At 41.4% G+C, this 13,182-nt stretch overlaps 1 protein-coding gene across 1 annotated transcript in view; it reads right to left on the bottom strand.

Moving 5' to 3' along the window:
- The window catches only part of LOC125636586 (uncharacterized), a 114,362-nt gene that overhangs the window by 54,073 nt on the left and 47,107 nt on the right, over positions 1–13,182 (bottom strand). The window contains exon 8 of the mRNA XM_048849946.2: positions 10,471–10,640. Coding sequence (XP_048705903.2) covers positions 10,471–10,640 — 170 coding nt within the window. The remainder of the gene's footprint in view (positions 1–10,470; positions 10,641–13,182) is intronic.

Below are 13,182 nucleotides of genomic sequence, written 5' to 3'. Positions count from 1 at the left end.
GATTGCACTTGCAACATGGGAGATGGGTTTTTAAACTTTGGACCCAAAGTTTTATTAATCTTCAGTGCAAATTATGGCATTTAAACATTAATTCCTGTAGATACCCATTTTTATTAGTCCCACTTCCAAGCATTTGGGACTTCGATGGGTCTTCAGACTAAGAGCCAAGTGAACCAGTGAACTCAGTGAGGGGGGTTTGGTTGCTAGCTCCCAATACCAAAAGAAAGGGGAAGGATCGATGGGAAATCGGGAACCGCAGACTGACTGTCCCCAGGAACAATGGGGAGAGCCTAATCCTGGCTCTGCCACTCATTCTTTGAGCTTGATCCTCCTACCACTTACAGTGGTGTAAATTAGGAGTAACTCCACTGAAGTTGGTAGAGTTACACTCCACACTAAAGTCAGTAGAATTACAATTGTGAGATGAATCAGGACCACTGTTTGGCCTCATACAAGTCATTTTACCTCTATGTCTCCACTATAAAACTGAGATAATACTTTACAAGGACATTGTGTAGATTAATTGATGTTTGTAGACTGCTTTTACAATGTAAAGCACTATACAAATACTAAAAACGATCATTATTCCAATGTGGTAAAGATGGAGTATTACTAAACCAACAGAACAGAAATCTAACCAACTAGGACGTCAAACATTCCCACCTGAGGAAAGTAGATTTCAGATTCTTACTTTACAGAATGAATACAAATACTATAAGCCTATTACAGCTTCCTAGTATTTGAAGTAGTCGTCCCCTTTTAAAAGCCTATGTGGCTCCTTTTGTACTACCACACATGGTTGTGGTAAATGTAAGCGAGGGAATGGTCCTGCTATTGTGGGGAACTTTCCTGGCTTCTGCACTACCCCGGTGAAATGGGCTAGCAGAAGGATCCGAGTCCTCGCTCCCACTTCTTTACCCAGAGGCCTGCCTGCCCTCGAGGACTCCCCTTCCACTCTCCTGTCTGGCAGAGTCCTCGTAACGCCAACAAGGCTGGGCCCAGGATTCCTGGGGGGCTCAACCCCCAACCTTGCTGTGGTCACCTAGGACAGGGGCTAGGGTGTCCCCACTCTGGGGTACTCTCTCTGCACTGGACACTTCCCTGACCCACTGATCATTTCGTACAATTTAAAGCAAATACAATTTATTTAATCAGCAATTAATTTAAAAAAGAATAAGGAAAAATGGGAAAGGAAAACACATCACCCCGCTCTGTGGCAGGGAACATTACAAACAGTGTCTCTGGAACGACAGGGCAGTTCACAGTTTGTTCCTTGTAGGTCCCAGGCCTCCTTCTCAGGCCCTGGCTGTGCTGCAGGGATGCTGTGGGTTGGACACTTGCTCTGGTGGTGACCACACACCTCCAGGCTTTGGGTGGTGGGACCCTTCTTCCCAGCATCAGACCCCTGTCGGGTTAAGAACCCCCTCCCGGTCTGCCCTACAAGGACCCTTGGCTGGGGGTGTCTTTCTGCGCTGGGCCCTTTGCCCAGGGTCTCCCCTTGGCTGGCCCCAGTTGCTCACCGCACCCGACTCCAGACTGCTCCAGCTCCAGCTCCAGCTCCACTGTTCTAGCTTCGGCTCCACTCTGCCTCAGCAGTGATGCTGCTGCTCTGCCTCCAGCCCCCTGGGCTGCTTCTTTGACCCCTCTGGCTCTGCGGCTCCAGCCCTCCTCCCAGCGCAGGATCTGCTCTCCCTGGGCTATGTCTCTGGCTCTGTGGCTGCAGCTCTGCTCCCAGCACAGGATCTGCTCCTCAGCTCAGCTTGGGCCCCTTCTTTCTCCTTAGCTCAGCCCCACTCTGTCTGACTCAGGCAATTCCAGCTTACACGGAGGACAGGACCCATGCTGGCCTTCTGATTAGCCTGCCCGCCCTGTCAATCAGGCTGACCTGGAGCATTGGCCTCTCCCCATTGTTCCTGGGGACAGTCAGTCTGAGGTTCCTGATTTCCCATCGACCCTTCCCCTTTCTTTTGGTACTGGGAGCTAGCAACCAAACCCCCCTCACTGAGTTTTAGTAAGGGGACAACAGTCCCCTTACATAAAGCTGCTGTAATCTTTGCCATAAACCATTATGAATTAGAATTTAACTATTTATTGGCAAAAATCAAAATCTAATAAACATTTTCTTACTAACACTGATCTTATTGTCATTGATGAGTATCAGAACCAGTATGTTCTAGACTATGCAATTATGGTTTAATTTACAGGGCACAAAAGTAATGTAAAACTATCAGTATGGCAACTGTTGACCATTTGAGTCAAATTCTTGTTTACAGGTTGGATACATACATACTTGATGTTTACAGGTTAAGTACTGTTAATTACATTGTAAATACATTTTATTTTGTGGTTCAAAGGTGAACTACAAAATAAAACAAACAAACAAACAAACAGTTTGTACTCTCTACTTCTCCTTTATAATGCATAATGTCAATCTTAGGCTGGAATTTTCAAAGGAACCTAAGAAAGTTAGCTGCCAAACTGCCATTGAATTCTAGTGGGATTTCAGCACCAAATACCCTTAAACTCCTTTGAAAATTCAAGTCTCAGGGCTTGTCTACACACACATTTAGTCTGCTGCAAGCAAGAGTGTAAATCCACCCCACACTAGCCTGCTGCAGACTAGCTGTCATGTAAATCATGCCGATATGCATTAACAATTCGTTAATGTGCAGTGATCTAGCCTGTTTCAAAGAGGACTAGATCAAAGAGCTTTCAACTAGATCAAAGAGCGTTAATGCATGTCAGAGGGATCCATATGGAGAGTTAGTCCTCCTCAGGCTAGTGAGGGTATATTCACATCTCAACTTGTCATGAACTAACTGTTCATGTAGACAAGCCGTTAGTGTTTTTCCAAACAAAAGGATTTTGTTCAGGGATTTGTTACAGCTTGTTTGTATAAACAGAAACATCAGACCTTGATTTTCCTGTTTTTCTGAAGGACCCTTTGTTCCTGAAGAACTGGAAAAGAACAGTGACATCACATTAGGTTAAAACCTGAGCTACAGCTTTCCCATGACTTAGATGAGGGAAGGAGGGGACATTGAGTCAGACTTCTCTTAAAGTTTTGTTTTAATTAAAACTTCTTTAATTCTAGCTCCTAACATTAAACAGCTGGGATACAAGCTGTCTCTGTGAGAACCCCAATCTCCCCTAAACTGAGGGTTGGGAAAGTTTCAACACATCTGGTGATATCACTATCCCACTTAATTCCCTAGTCTTCCAGAAGGTCCTTTAGCAAAACAAGTGACTCCAACACATGATATTTCTAATATAAAAAACAAGCAGGAAAAAACCCAACAACTTTCCTACAGAGTTCATCTTTAAACAAGGGCACACATTAAATGGCAATTAAATACAATTACCAGGTAATCTGTAGGGATATGCACTGTATTTACTCCATATTCCACAGATATTCCTGAGAATACATAAATTTATCCATGCAGCTTATTCCATGGGGGGGCACAACGCTTCCCATCCACACTGCACAGAACTGGATCACCAAGAATGCATCTTTGCAGAGGTTTCCTCCCCCTGTCCAGTGAATACTGCTATGGGAAGAGATTACTTGGCCTAGGAAAACTCATTTGTACTGAAGGCACTGATTGATTGTGTTTACATAAGTGGGAAAAAATCAATGTAATGCTTTGGTTATTCTGGATTTGATATTGGTCACATGAATAAAAGCTGTTTCCCCCTCACCCCCAGCGTACTACACTTCCCCCTCTGTCATGTACCAGACAAATATTCTGTTGTCCAGCCAAAAACCCGTAAAATATTGGGTCAAATTCTACACAGTTACACTGGTGCAAAGCCATCAGTAGAGCGCCTAGGGATTTAGACTGGTGTAACTGAAAGCAGAATTTGATTCATTATGCTTAGGAGAACAGTACAGATGTTTATGAACTACAATAAGGATCAACAGGATGTGAAAGCACTGCACCTGGGGCTTTTTAATACCTTGATGATAACATTTGTTTTTGTTTTTTTTTTATTTCCACAGGCCTAGTATTCTATTTTTAAAATGAAAGCTCTCAAATACATTTCTGACAAAATTTGAAATCCACTATTTAACTGAATCTGTATACCAATACACACTGAACAATTAGATCACTAATGATAGCTAGAATGAGAGAAAACAACGAGGAGTCCTTGTGGCACCGTAGAGACTAACACATTTATTTGGGCATAAGCTTTCGTGGGCTAGAACCCACTTCATCAGATGCATGGAGTGGAAAATACAGGCCATTTTTATGGCTGACTTAGTACAATGCTTCCTCAGCTCTCGTCCCCTAATGCCCCTACTCTACTTGCGCTACATTGATGACATCTTCATCATCTGGACCCATGGAAAAGAAGCCCTTGAGGAATTCCACCATGATTTCAACAATTTCCATCCCACCATCAACCTCAGCCTGGTCCAGTCCACACAAGACATCCACTTCCTGGACACTACAGTGCTAATAAGCGATGGTCACATAAACACCACCCTATACCGGAAACTTACTGACCACTATTCCTACCTACATGCCTCCAGCTTTCATCCAGACCCACACCACAAGATCCACTGTCTACAGCCAAGCTCTACGATACAACCGCATTTGCTCCAACTCCTCAGACAGAGACAAACACCTACAAGATCTATATCACGCGATCTTACAACTACAATACCCACCTGATGAAGTGAAGAAACAGATTGACAGAGCCAGAAGAGTACCCAGAAGTCACCTACTACAGGAAAGGCCAACAAAGAAAATAACAGAATGCCACTAGCCGTCACCTTCAGCCCCCAACTAAAACCTCTCCAACGCATCATCAAGGATCTACAACCTACCCTGAAGGACGACCCATCACTCTCATAGATCTTGGGAGACAGGCGAGTCCTTGCTTACAGACAGCCCCCCAACCTGAAGCAAATACTCACCAGCAACCACACACCACACAACAGAACCACTAACCCAGGAACCTATCCTTGCAACAAAGCCTGTTGCCAACTGTGTCCACATATCTATTCAGGGGACACCATCATAGCGCCTAATCACATCAGCCACACTATCAGAGGCTCGTTCACCTGCACATCTACCAATGTGATATAAGCCATCATGTGCCAGCAATGCCCCTCTGCCATGTACATTGGTCAAACTGGACAGTCTGTATGTAAAAGAATAAATGGACACAAATCAGACGTCAAGAATTATAACATTCAAAAACCAGTTGGAGAACACTTCAATCTCTTTGGTCACTCCATTACAGACCTAAAAGTTGCAATTCTTCAACAAAAAAACTTCAAAAACAGATTCCAATGAGAGACTGCTGAATTGGAATTAATTTGCAAACTGGATACAATTAATTTAGGCTTGAACAGAGACTGGGAGTGGATGGGTCATTACACAAAGTAAAACTATTTCCCCATGTTTATTCCCCACCTCCACCCTACACTGTTCCTCAGAAGTTCTTGTCAACTGCTGGAAATGGCCCACCTTGATTATCACTACAAAAGGTTCCCATCCCACACACTCTCCTGCTGGTAATAGCTCACCTTACCTGATCACTCTCTTGTTACAGTGCGTATGATAACACCCATTGTTTCATGTTCTCTGTGTATATAAATCTCCCCACTGTATTTTCCACTGAATGCAGCCGATGAAGTGAGCTGTAGCTCACGAAAGCTTATGCTCAAATAAATTTGTTAGTCTCTCAGGTGCCACAAGTACTCCTTTTCTTTTTATGAATACAGACTAACATGGCTGCTACTCTGAAACTCCAGTTAGTGAGGTGCGTGCAAGGAGCTGAGAGTGAGAGGGCGTGCTGCTGGAGGACTGAGGAGTACAAATGCTATCTGGCATCATGAGGAAGGTCCTGTGGTGAGGATACAGAAGGTGTTGGGAGGAGGCCATGGGGAAGTAGCCCAGGGAGTTGTAGCTGTCACACAGGTGTTACACAGAATACTATAGACAGCTGTGATCCACAGGGCCCTGGGCTGGAACCCAGAGTAGAGGTTCCAGGTTCCCCCCATCCCCACAACTCCGGATACCGAAGGAGTTGACTTGGACTGTGGGTCCCACCAGAGGGGAAGGTCCCTGGCCTGTCCCCCGACCCACTAGGTGGGCCAACAGAGACTGTGGGGATTGTTCTCCTTCCTTTTCCCCATGCTGGCCAGTGATGAGGTTATCTGAGTGAACGGCAGATTTGAGCCACAAAAGTGGCGAAACTGAGGGCTACTGTGAATCTCTGAGGCAAACAAAATCCGCCAATAAGCACAGGACCCACCAAGGTAGCGGAGGAACTTTGTCACAGTAAAAAAAGAAGAAATGAAATAAACTTGCTAATGTTTGTTTCCATTCACCACTTCTCACTTTGTTTACAGTGGTGAATGGAAACAAACATTAAAAGAAGGGATTACAGGAATTAATTTGAAAGAAGACAGAGAAAAACAGCAAACAAAAAAATTGAGCGAAATGACAAAATTAAGTACTAGGCAGCAAGCAGAGCAGTATCCTAAAACATTCTATGAAAGTGAAGAAAAGTTGTTTTCTACATCATGCAATGTACATGTTGATTTTATAAGTAACACTAGCTGTGATAAGCATCTTGAAAGTGCAACTCATAAGCACAAATGAAAGGCATTAAAAATGAATGCAGATAGAAATTTTAAAAAGCAGAAAACAGTTACAGAGTGGTTTAATACCAACACAGAGGAGCAGCTTTACAGGAGAAATAAAGTGTTCAAATTAACACTCTGCTGTAAATATACCCCTGCATACCCTTGACAATCCAAAACTGAGATGGTTTTTAGAGACCAAGGTAGGTGTTATACCGAGTGCAGATCACTTAGAAAATGTTACCTTCCAAAGTGTTTGACTGTTATATTGAAGAATTAAAGGAAAAGTTGCAGTCCTGTGAAGGAATTAGCATTGTGGCAGATGAAACTACCGATGCTGAAGACAAGGTATGTGCTTAACATTCTTGCCACCGCCGCCCCACCCCAACAAGCAGTGACAATGCAGGCACTTCTGATGCAAGTGAAACACAAGCTGGGTTGTTTTTTTTTGTTACACTGTGAAGTTTTGGAAGCTCTCAATTTTAAAACTGTCCACAAAGCTATATGGGAAACAGTTGAAAAATCTGCCCTACCATTTGACCGTAACACCGCATTTGTGACCAATAATGCCATGTACATGAGGAAAGCTTGGGATCGAGGTTTGAAAACTTTGTTTTTAAATGCTGCACACCTTACATGCATGGCACATTTGCTTAACTTTGAGGGCAGTCTGTAGAGGAAGATACTTTTGAAAGTAAATTAATTCGTTGTGGCTGTAAAGCATGATTTTGCTGCCTGCCCTGTATTTTTCTAACAGAAAGAGGGAACAGTCCTTCGATCCCAACAACAGTTCCCATAATAACCAGATGGAACACCTAGTTCAATGCAGCTCTTTATCACACTGAACAAGCTGAGGATTACGTTTCATTTTTTACAAAAGAGAATGGTCATAGCAGTAGTTCAAGTGTTCAAGAGATAGTTGATCTTTGCCAATATGAAGCAGCTATTGAACTCCAGGCTCTAAAAGAGTTTGCACCCTGAATCGTGAACATATCCCCCCTTAGTCTCCTCTTTTCCAAGCTTAAAAGTCCTAGCCTCTTTAATCTCTCCACATATGGGACCCGTTCCAAACTCCTAATAATTTTAGTTGCCCTTCTCTGATCCTTTTCTAATGCCAGTGTATCTTTTTTGAGATAAGGAGGCCACATCTGTACGCAGTAATCAAGATGTGGGCGTACCATGGATTTATATAAGGGCAATAAGATATTCTCCATCTTATTCTCTATCCCTTTTTTAATGATTCCTAACATCCTGTTTGCTTTTTTGACTGCCGCTGCACACTGCATGAACGACTTCAGAGAACGATCCATGATGACTTCAACATCTCTTTCCTGATTAGTTGTAGCTAAATTAGCCCCCCATCGTATTGTATGTATAATTGGGGTTATTTTTTCCAATGTGCATTACTTTACATTTATCCACATTACATTTCATTTGCCATTTTGTTGCTCAATCACTCAGTTTTGTGAGATCTTTTGAAGGTCTTCACAGTCTGCTTTGGTCTTAACTAACTTGAGCAGTTTTGTATAATCTGCAAACTTTGCCACCTCACTGTTTACCCCTTTCTCCAGATCATGAATAAGTTGAATAGGATTGATCCTAGGACTGATCCTTGCGGCACACCAATAGTTACCCCTCTCCATTCTGAAAATTTGACATTTATTCCTACCCTTTGTTCCCTGTCTTTTAACCAGTTCTCAATCCATGAAAGGATCTTCCCTCTTATCCCATGACAACTTAATTTACATAAGAGCCTTTGGTGAGGGACCTTGTCAAAGACTTTCTGGAAATCTAAGTACACTATGTCCACTGGATTCCCCTTGTCCACATGTTTGTTGGCCCCTTAAAAGAACTCTAATACATTAGTAAGACATGATTTCCCTTTATAGAAACCATGTTGACTTTTGCCCAACAATTTATGTTCTTCTATGTGTCTGACAATTTTATTCTTTACTATTGTTTCAACTAATTTGCCCGGTACTGACGTTAGACTTACCGGTCTGTAATTGCCAGGATCACCACTAGAGCCCTTCTTAAATATTGGCGTGACATTAGCTATCATCCAGTCATTGGGTACAGAAGCTGATTTATGTGGACAGGTTACAAACCATAGTTAATAGTTCTGCAATTTCACATTTGAGTTCTTTCAGAACTCTTGGGTGAATGCCATCTGGTCCCGGTGACTTGTTACTGTTAAGTTTCTCAATTAATTCCAAAACCTCCTCTAGAATTCTTTGCTTCAATCTGTGACAATTCCTCAGATTTGTCATCTACAAAAGATGGCTCAGGTTTGGGAATCTCCCTAACATCCTCAGCCGTGAAGACTGAAGCAAAGAATTCATTTAGTTTCTCCGCAATGACTTTATCGTCTTTAAGTGCTCCTTTTGTATCTTGATCGTCCAGGGGCCCCACTGGTTGTTTAGCAGGATTCAGGCTTCTTATGTACTTAAAAAACATTTTATCATTACCTTTTGAGTTTTTGGCTAGCTGTTCTTCAAACTCCTTTTTGGCTTTTCTTATTACAGTTTTATACTTAATTTGGCAGCGTTTATGCTCCTTTCTATTTACCTCGCTAGGATTTGACTTCCACTTTTTAAAAGATGCCTTTTTATCTCTCACTGCTTTTTTACATGGTTGTTAAGCCACGGTGGCTCTTTTTTAGTTCTTTTACTGTGTTTTTTAATTTAATTTAAGTTGGGCCTCTATTATGGTGTCTTTTAGAAGTGTCCATGCAGCTTGCAGGGATTTCACTCTAGTCACTCTACCATTTTAGCAAAAGGGACTTTACTAAAAAGAATCAGTTACTTTTGTAGTTTTTCATTATTTTTGTTTGAAAAATTATTGCACAATATGCATATATAATTTTGAAACAGTTTACTTTGACAAGGAAATGAAAAATATTGCATTAATGTTGTTTGTTTTTGTGTAAATGTTACACTGTAATATTTTATTATTAAATTGTTACATATTTTTGTTGTCGTGACCATTTTATACATTTTTACCATGACTGTTCCATAAATTTTGCCTAATTTTACCATGACAAAACTGTATCCATACTTATTATCTAACACTTTACTAATGATTTTTAACATTGTTAGCTTATTTAACTGCTGCAGCACACCGAGTGGACGTTTTCAGAGAACTGTCCATGATGACTCCAATCTCTTTCTTGAGTAGTAACATCTAATTTAGACCCGATCATTTTGCATGTATAGTTGGGATTATGGTTTCCAATGTGCACTACTTTCATCTGCCATTTTGTAACCCAGTCTCCCAGTTTTGTGAGATCCCTTAATTAAGTCCAAAATTGACTGCAAAGAGTTACAAACCTGAATAATTTTGTGTCAGCTGCAAATTTAGCCACCTCACTGTTTATCCCTTTTTCCAGAGCATTTAATGAATATGTTGAACAGAACTGGTTCCGGTACAGATCCTTGTCCACTGTGAAAACTGACCTTTTATTCCTACCCTTTGTTTCCTGACTTTTAACCAGTTACTTATCCATGAGAGGACCTTCCCTCTTATCCCATGACTGCTTTCTTTGCTGAAGAGCCTTTGGTGAGAGACCTTACAAATGAAGAATAAGATGAGAAATGAATGGTACAACAGACAGATGGGGGAAGCACAGGGAATCAAGGACACGCTACTGGTCATCATGATAAGCATGACATTTTAAAAATACTATGAAAAGTTGGTAAGAAAAGCAGACAGTTGAATGAAATACTTCTTTACTGGGATGCTACTTTTATAGTTTTTGTGCATATGACAGAGCACATGTTTAGAAATCTGTGGACACGTTTAGAAATCTGAAATATATTAGTATTGCTTCATACTACATGTCTCAGAAAGTAAAGCTGTAAGGATGACATTACCTTAAGAGAGTCTCTGCAGTGCTGAAAGAACTTCATTAACCCCTTATGAGTAATGCTCTGTGTTTCATCACGGCAATGGTAAAGAGTGAAACACTGGGGATGATGTAGTCCCAGCTGGATCAGCCACTCATCGTTCAAGCAATGGCAGTCTACAATCTGAATCTCCCTCCCTGGAAAAAGAGAGCCAGATTACCGAAATGATCAAACACAAAATACAAGCCCATATTCATTGTCTATTGTTTTGATTAACATGGTAGAATATAAATTATTGATTGATCTCATTTGGATAATTCAATTTCAGGGTATGTTTGCATAATGTTTTCACTAATGTATCCATCGTGAAAGTGCAGCTTTCAAAAAGCCATGATATGAACTGAAAATGCAAAATGTATTTTTATATCAAGTGATTACAAAGCCAGTGCTCTTCCAAATAAAGGAGATTCTATCATATATGCTTCCTGAATATTTTCTAGTGAAGAAAAAAAATCTGAAAACATTGCACTGACACTTAACATGGATTGTTTTGAAATATTCCTAGAAAAGCTTACTGTGGAGGTGTCAATATGTTTTTCCCTTGTGTGTATTTTCTATAAAAGCATTTAAATGTTACTATAACTTTCAGAGATTTATTTTGTCAGCATGAGATGTGGGAGCATTAGTAAATACTAGTCATAACCGTGATATTGACATAGCCCACACTTTCAGGTAGCTTTGTAGTCAAAGAATAATCATTGCTAGCCTGGAGCCTTTCGTTTTTAAAATTTTAAAATTAAAAAATTTTGTTTTTAAAATGGCATAATTGGCTTTTAAAATGCAGAGAAATAGGCCCAAATTCTGAAGTCACTGATAGTTTTGCCTGAGTAAAGACTGAGGCACAGATTCTCAGCTGATGTAAACTGGCATAGTTTTGTTGATGTCACTGGCTTCATTATACTCAATAGACGTAGGGCAGGTTCTACAGCAACTGAGGATCTGCTCCTAAATACGAAATCCTGGTCGTACCAGGTTTCCACCCTAAATCTTCCTGGATTTGGTATAGAAGGGCTGATTCTGCAAGGTACTGAGCATCTTGTCTGGGGTGCTAAGGGCACTCAGCACCTTGCAAGATATATCCAGTAATTAGTGCAGCTCACTAGCTATGAGCTATGTGATTATTAGACCACAACTGCATGAGCTGTAACTTTCAGTTACTCTGCCAGGGCTATCCATTTTCTTATTTGAATTAACATACCTATATTGCTTTAATCTATTCCAGTTTTCCAGGCTTTTTTCCCCAACTCTAGTTAAAATCTAAAGATTTCTAAGCACCCAGTGCTAGTGACAGCAGCAGATACTGCAAAACTTAACCAGAACTTCTTAAAATCTGTGCTAGATATAAAGAATTCTCATCATCCTCTCTTAGAGGATCTGATGTAATCGACTAATGGTCGCGTGCAGAGTACATATCCCAGTGGCACCCACAGCACAGATATAAATAGCTGGGTTGCCGGTGAATCATGCCCTGCAGGGTGTGGGTATGTATGCAAGAATATACCCTTCGCTCTCGACACTCACTCAAACTATGCCTCCAGTCTACAGTGCTTAGCAGTGTAGTATCCTCTGCAGGAAAAGACTTCCCCAGCAAGGGAATGGTCCAGTCGGTGGGAGGCAGCAGAGAAAGGCTCTGCCAGCTGCTCACTGATGGACCCCTGCCCTACTGCAGGGAGAGGTTCTGGCAGCTGGGGAGGCAGCCAGGACAAGCTCCACCAGCTCCCAACTACTGGAGCTTTTCCCCTCCACACCACCCCCCGCCCTCCGCCCGAGCCTTTCCTCAAGCCAGGGAAAAGCTCCAGCAGCAAGGAGCCGTTGAAGCTTTTCCGTGCTTTCTCGCCACTGCCATAGAGCTATACACCACAGTGTGGACACAGCAGGCTTTTCAATAGGCCTCATAGCCTAAGAGGGAAAACTGTCATGTTACAGACCATCACATCAAGCCAAAGGATGAGTTACCCTTTAAGCACTTATCTGTAAATGTGTGGGAAAAAAGTGTGTTGTTATCGGAGACTTCAATTTGGGAGATGTATGATGGAGGACTCATGCAGCTACCAGTAAATACTCATTAGATGTTCTAAAATTTATAGATAATTTTCTAACGCAGAAGGAGTGCACTTGACATGAGGTAACTATCTTGGACCTCATTATGACAGATAAACATGAATTAATGACTGGACTAGACATTGGTTGTTGCCTTGGGACAAGTAATCATGACCTGTGCAAACAGAAGACATGCCCAACCAGTCATTCATATATACTTTATGCTTCAAAAGGACTAATTTCCCAAAACTGAGAAAAATTATGAGCAAAATTGATTGGGAGGAAAGATTTAGACAGACAGAGCAATGTGAATAAAAATTTAGAGTTATTTAAGAAGAGTTTATCAGATGGCCAGAAAGCCACAATCCCTCAGTCAAGAAAGAGGCCACTTTGACTAAAAGCCCATCCTGATTCAGTAGCAAAGGCAGCAATTAGAAATAAAAAAGTAATATATAACAAATGGAAAAAGGAAGATATAAATAGCAACTGATATACATTGGAAGTTATGAGGTGCAGAAAGTTGCCAAGGGAAGCCAAAGACAACAGAGAAAAACCTATGGCTAGCAGCACTAAGGACATTAAGAAGTTTAACTTGGGTGCACCCAAGTTAAACATTAGGGACATGTGATGCTTTCTCAG

The sequence above is a fragment of the Caretta caretta genome, chromosome 5, assembly GCF_965140235.1.
Source record: "Caretta caretta isolate rCarCar2 chromosome 5, rCarCar1.hap1, whole genome shotgun sequence".
In the NCBI taxonomy this organism is placed as follows: domain Eukaryota; kingdom Metazoa; phylum Chordata; order Testudines; family Cheloniidae; genus Caretta; species Caretta caretta.
The sequence above is the reverse complement of the archived record's forward strand: the minus strand, read 5'-3'. Positions and strand labels throughout refer to the sequence as shown.